General features: G+C 35.2%; 1 protein-coding gene across 1 annotated transcript in view; it reads right to left on the bottom strand.

Moving 5' to 3' along the window:
* The window catches only part of LOC103518756, a 15,777-nt gene extending 14,533 nt beyond the window's left edge, over positions 1 to 1,244 (bottom strand). Inside the window, exon 1 of the mRNA XM_026830473.1 lies at positions 1,139 to 1,244. Coding sequence (XP_026686274.1) covers positions 1,139 to 1,232 — 94 coding nt within the window. The 5' untranslated portion in view covers positions 1,233 to 1,244. The remainder of the gene's footprint in view (positions 1 to 1,138) is intronic.
* Positions 1,245 to 6,302: the final 5,058 nt, after the last annotated feature.

Below are 6,302 nucleotides of genomic sequence, written 5' to 3'. Positions count from 1 at the left end.
GAAGTTACAGTGAAGTCCTTTATCATGGAATTTAGGTGCTCTAAAACCACTGTGGAGCTCCTAGTTATAAAAAAACTCCTAATAAACATAAACTTTCTAATACTATTGGAATTCACCTTGAGCAAGCTATTCTTTTTTGTCCAAATAACTTTGCACTAAAGACCAAAGAGAAGTTACAGTGAAGTCCTTTATCATGGAATTTAGGTGCTCTAAAACCACTGTGGAGCTCCTAGTTATAAAAAAACTCCTAATAAACATAAACTTTCTAATACTATTGGAATTCACCTTGAGCAAGCTATTCTTTTTTGTCCAAATAACTTTGCACTAAAGACCAAAGAGAAGTTACAGTGAAGTCCTTTATCATGGAATTTAGGTGCTCTAAAACCACTGTGGAGCTCCTAGTTATAAAAAAACTCCTAATAAACATAAACTTTCTAATACTATTGGAATTCACCTTGAGCAAGCTATTCTTTTTTGTCCAAATAACTTTGCACTAAAGACCAGAGTGAAGTTACAGTGAAGTCCTTTATCATGGAATTTAGGTGTTCTAAAACCACTGTGGAGCTCCTAGTTATAAATAAAGTCCTAATAAACATAAACTTTTTATTACTATTGGAATTCATATACCGTGAACAAGCTATTCTTTTTTGTCCAAATAACTTTGCACCGATACTAGGTAATCCTTTTTGCCAAATTTTATCAAAACCGGATCGACTGTGTGAGAGGTGTCGAGATACAAACAAAAAGTAATGCAATATTGGGATTCTCACACTGGTTCTTCTGCCTTTGTTTGTTCAAGAAATTATAACTAGTAGTTCTGTGAACTGTACACCTCGCTCAGACTCTTTTGTCCCAGCTGAGACGACTGTACGTATGAATGTATAAAATCGGCCCCGCTCAGTTCTGGGACCCCAAATTTCAAAGATCGACGTGCCTTGATCTCATTAACTCGTGTACCAAATTTCGGACCAGACAATTGCGAGTTATGGTGGAACAAATATCCAAAATTCCAAACCAATTAATGTAAAACTCTCGAGTTTAAACGTAGTCCAGTCACTTTGCCCAGTCAAATATATCTTGTTGGTGGGGTTCTCAATTTTCAAGAAGTGCAAATAGTTTAACAGGTTACTTTACTTACCAGCACAAGTGAGTGTAGACCCAATGACCAGAGTCAACTGTACAAATCTCTTGTGATCGGGTGTGAAGCATAAGAAGAACAAGAGGACCAACATGGCACAGAATATTGTAGCTGGAGGGAGAGAAAAATAACAGTTAAATTTTGAGAAACTGAGTTGAAAACTTAAATAAACCTAGAGTTCAGACCCTTGTATTTTAAACAATCAGAACCAAGTTAGGTATTTGATTGGAAAAAGAGCTGTACATCATTGTGAACTGTATTTAAACAAAATTTGTCAAAAACACAACTATTAAAAAATAGGTATAAGAGAACTTGGTTTGACTGTAAGAGTAAAGAGGCTTTTCAGTCCTTTTCCAGCAAGGTAAACAAGGTATAGGTATAGGTATGTTTTATTTGGTATCAATTTTTTTACAAATAATTTCTTATCCTAAGCTTAATCTAAACTTCTAAGGTAATGTTCTATTCTATAAAATAAACAATATCTAATAAACAATTTTTACTTTCTATTAGCGCTTTCTCCAATCCTGTCTTCCTTCTCTCTTCGATTTCGGGACGATAAGACCCTAGCAGTTACAGTTCCCTCTATCAAACCTCTTTGAGGGGAAGGTACTGAAGAGTACGCGGATTTTCAACTGTAACCTGTAACCATTGTAACCCAACAGTCCGGATGCCAGGATTCATATTACCATCCTTACTGTATCGCACGATCGCATATACCTAGCAGGTCGCTTTTTTAAATAGGTTTGATACAGGGAACTGTAACTGCTAAGGTTTTATCGTCCCGAAATCGAAGAGAGAAGGAAGACAGGACTGGAGAAAGCCAGCTGTTCCGAGAACGAACCTTATCTGTTTGGGATGAAATCCGCCCCGGGCGAGAATCGAACCCGCGGCCTAGGGCTTACAAGGCAGACGCGCTACCAACGAAGCTAACTAGGCTGGCGGTCGGCATTAGACACCTAGTTCTGTTATGAAAGACTGCCAATGCCAACGAATATACTGATATGAAATAATGAGGTTGAAAAAATGTATGCAAGGTCTTGATTGGATAACAAAAGGCCAGTGTGTTGTGGCTTAAAATTAAAACTTCCGCTATGTTTGCCTGCAGTTAGAATACCTATTTACCTATACACAAAACCTATATTACCTACCTATTTATTAGAATACTTATGTAGAGGACATGGAGTAGATAAATTACTCACATATCTCCCTCGTATAGCAGATACAAAAAGACATCTTTTCTTTATTCTGCTATCGCCATTCGGCGAAAGCTAAAGCCGCTACAACAACAACAACAACTCACATATCTCCCTATCTCATCCCTGAAAATAAGTGATATAACGAATGATAGAAGTAAAGGAAAACACAAGGATATATTTTTATTTATAGGTATATTATTTTTATTTAACTTTTCTGATGGCGGATCAGTTTTTACTACATACAAAATAAGGCAATAATACAATATTACAAGTTTCTATGAATAAAGTAGATTTTTAAAAACAAGGTTTTCAACATATTTCAAGGCACAGAATTGGTCGAACAGATCAAAATTTATCGAATAAAAGAAGTTTATTCAAAACAAAAAAGTTGCAAAAAAAAAAAAAATTCTCAACTTTCTTTGAATTTTATTAATTTTATTTATTGAAGATTCTTAGTGAAATAAATAATTATGTTGCAACATTTAACCCTCACGAACAGAGATTTCTCCCAGAATTGAATTGACCCATAGCTATAGTTCAATTCAATTCCACAGATCTTTAGGAGATTATACATTAATTGTTGTAGGTTTCAGCTAACTAGGCTGGTATTTTTTTTTTTTTTTTTTTTTTTTTTTAGATGAGTGTTTCACCGCCGTTTTTATTTCGTAGCAATAAAACAACTAATACTTACTCAAATACACCATCACCCTCGAGTTTCTGTCCCACAAACTCGCCCTGCACTTGATACAATCCGGTCAGTACCAAATCATGGTCAAACAGGACAGCATACCGGGTGGTCAAATTCAGGAGGTCTACACTGAGGTTGTGAAAGCGAAGAGAGTCCAAATGTTTGACCTGGACGTCTCGGAGATTGCCTTTGACACTGAAACATAGAATAGATCAGTTGCGCTTACTTGGATGATGTTGATGGGTCACCTACCCGAATATCGTCCATGTCAAATGAGCTGTCCAGTTATTGTTAGTTCTTAATTTATAGGGTCACCTACCCGAATATCGTCCATGTCAAATGAGCTGTCCATGGAATTAATCGTGATGTGTTTGTCCTTAACGACAGCACCCACTGTTCCGGCACACTTCATCCCTGTGATGAGAATGCTGTGGAAACACACATGCTTACTTGTTAATCAACGAGCTATTTTTTGACGAGTGCGCACCCAAAGGTCATCGGACTTCCCAGTTGAAGTGGACTGTATACATGGACATATTTTTGCGGATCTCTTCATTTTTAAAGAAGAAAAAATCTAAAAATAAGATTTTATTTCGATTTAATTCGAGTGAAAGTAACCGTGTAGAAACTAGAAACATTTGAAGTAATAAGAAAAATTGATAATATCGTATACCTAATATAATGTAGGTATACTTGTGGTGAGTGACATAAAAACCTAACCATAATACACAGATCTGTATGAGAAATTATAAAAGATCATCATTATAAACAGATCTACAGCGATATAAATATAAGGCACTTAAAAACAAATGGAATATTGTAATGGACTTAAAAATAATACACATTTAAAAAATCAAATAAAATGGACGGATATTGTTAGAAAACAATAAAGTAATTGCCTCAATAGACATCTTTTAAACAATAATAAATCTAATAAAAGATACATTTAATAACTAAATATAATTAAGATTCATTTGATACATATGGATAGTATAAAATATTTAAGATTAATTAATTACATAAATATAAAATATTTAAGATTCAAAACTATGCAGATATCAAATATTCAAGATTCATTTAGGACATAATTATGTAGATATAAAATATTTAAGATTCATGGTAGAAATGAGATTACAAGATATATTGTAATCTGTGGACGGCTAAAATAATTTGTAATGGGACAGACAGGGAACAAAAATTTTTTGTGGTTGTGATGTTAAATCCAAAAGAGATTTGTTACGCCTGTCAGTTCCCATTTAGACTAAATAAAACTAGTAATGGGCAAAACTGAATGAAAGTAGTCATGGACAAATTTGAATTAGTAATGGACAAATATTTTAGAATAGAATAGACCAGCACTTGTTTATACTACCAGCATAGGACTGAAAAGTCCCTTTACTCTCGCAGTCTAAACAAGGTCTTATATATTTGATTGGTAATAACATTACATTTTATGGAACAATAATCAGGACCTGTTTAAATTAAAAAAAAAAATTACTGTAATTAGATATAGATATATTAATATTAATATATATTTGTGTTTCTAATTGTATTATGTATAAACATTGTTAACATACTATCATGTATTTGGACAATAAAAATAATTGAATTGAATTGAATTAGGTGTAGAGATAAAATTGGAAACATAATATCAAGGGGAGACAGCCACCTAGGGAATCAAGCGTGCCGGGAGGCGCGCGAACGTCAAGAGTTCGAAGAGAAGCCCGGCCTAAATTAACACGAACACTATATAGTTTTGAGCTTTTATAAATAGCGAAAGAAAAAAAAAAAAAAAAAGAAGAACAATTTGGCCCATTACTAGTAACAAATTGTGCAACAAACAAATTAATGCATTGTACTATTATTTTACAATGGAATCTAAAATCGAGCAATATAAAAAATAATTCAACAATAAGGGTGGATTTCACCAATATTTTTTCAGTCCTTAGAAGGCCTGTTAACCTAACAGCCTGTTAAGTTCCATTTGACTGTTAAGCTAACGGGCTGCTAAGGGCTAAAAAGAAGGTTGGTGAAATCCACCATAAGTAAGTTTAGTACGAACACAATACAAGAGATTTTCTGTTTGTCCATGGACCTATTTCTTTTATCAAGGTTCTGGTCCATGCTCCTTTATCAGTGGTGTTCCACCTTTCCTGCCATTTTCTATCGTCCTTTCTCTTTCCGCCAGTTTTTCCTGCTTGATACCTAGCTTGATAAATGATAGAAAATAAATTAGGTACAATACCTAACACATAGCTTAGGTTTCAGCTTACTGAAGGTTATATCTTAAGGTGTGTCCACACATAGTCGACGCCGTCAATCAATATCGACTGAAACCGTACACTGCCTCGATGACAACTATGTGTGGACACACATAATTCAACAATAAGGGTGGATTTCACCAATATTTTTTCAGTCCTTAGAAGGCCTGTTAACCTAACAGCCTGTTAAGTTCCATTTGATTTGTATTGGCTTAACAGGACTGTTAAGCTAACGGGCTGCTAGGGGCTGAAAAGAAGGTTGGTGAAATCCACCATAAGTAAGTTTAGTACGAACACAATACAAGAAGCAATTGGTTTGATAAATTAGGTACAATACCTAACACATAGCTTAGGTTTCAGCTTACTGAAGGTTATATCTTAAGGTGTGTCCACACATAGTCGACGCCATCAATCGATATCGACTGAAATCGTACACTGCCTTGACGACAACTATGTGGGGAGTGGGGACACATCTTTACAAGCTTGAAGCAGCTTTTCACATCTAACTTGGGTTTCAGCTTACTGAAGGTTATATCTTACAAGCTTGTACTTATCGTCCTCAGGCTTTGGTCTCCTGCTCCATCTCAAACCGAGTCTGGGACTCCTTGAAATACTTCCGCTTCTTCTGCTGTATGTTTGTCTCCACCAGGAATAGACCACCTGTAAAAATAGAAATAAAATGAACATATATGTAAGTACATAAAAATTATACCTAAGTAAATTTGTACTCGATTTTCGATTGCAAATATTTCAACGGGTTACTTTCTGGTGTTCTCGTGTTGACCCAGCACCTAAACGGGAAGTACTGTGTCTCTTCTCGCCCATCTGATGAGAGGCATACTACGGGATGGGCATGCTACGAAACAGACCACAAGCGTCCAATGTAGCAGTTGTTTCGTTGCTACGAAATAAAAGAAACGGCGGTGAAACACTCATCATTTTTTTTTTTTTTATGTAGGTAATTTCGTTCAGGACAGCCACACTATTATCATGTTACGTCATCCCAGACTAGCCGGCTT

This window comes from Diaphorina citri, unplaced genomic scaffold (genome assembly GCF_000475195.1).
Source record: "Diaphorina citri unplaced genomic scaffold, Diaci psyllid genome assembly version 1.1 scaffold2345, whole genome shotgun sequence".
In the NCBI taxonomy this organism is placed as follows: domain Eukaryota; kingdom Metazoa; phylum Arthropoda; class Insecta; order Hemiptera; family Psyllidae; genus Diaphorina; species Diaphorina citri.
Note: the sequence above shows the minus strand (reverse complement) of the source record. Positions and strands in the feature narration are given on the sequence as shown.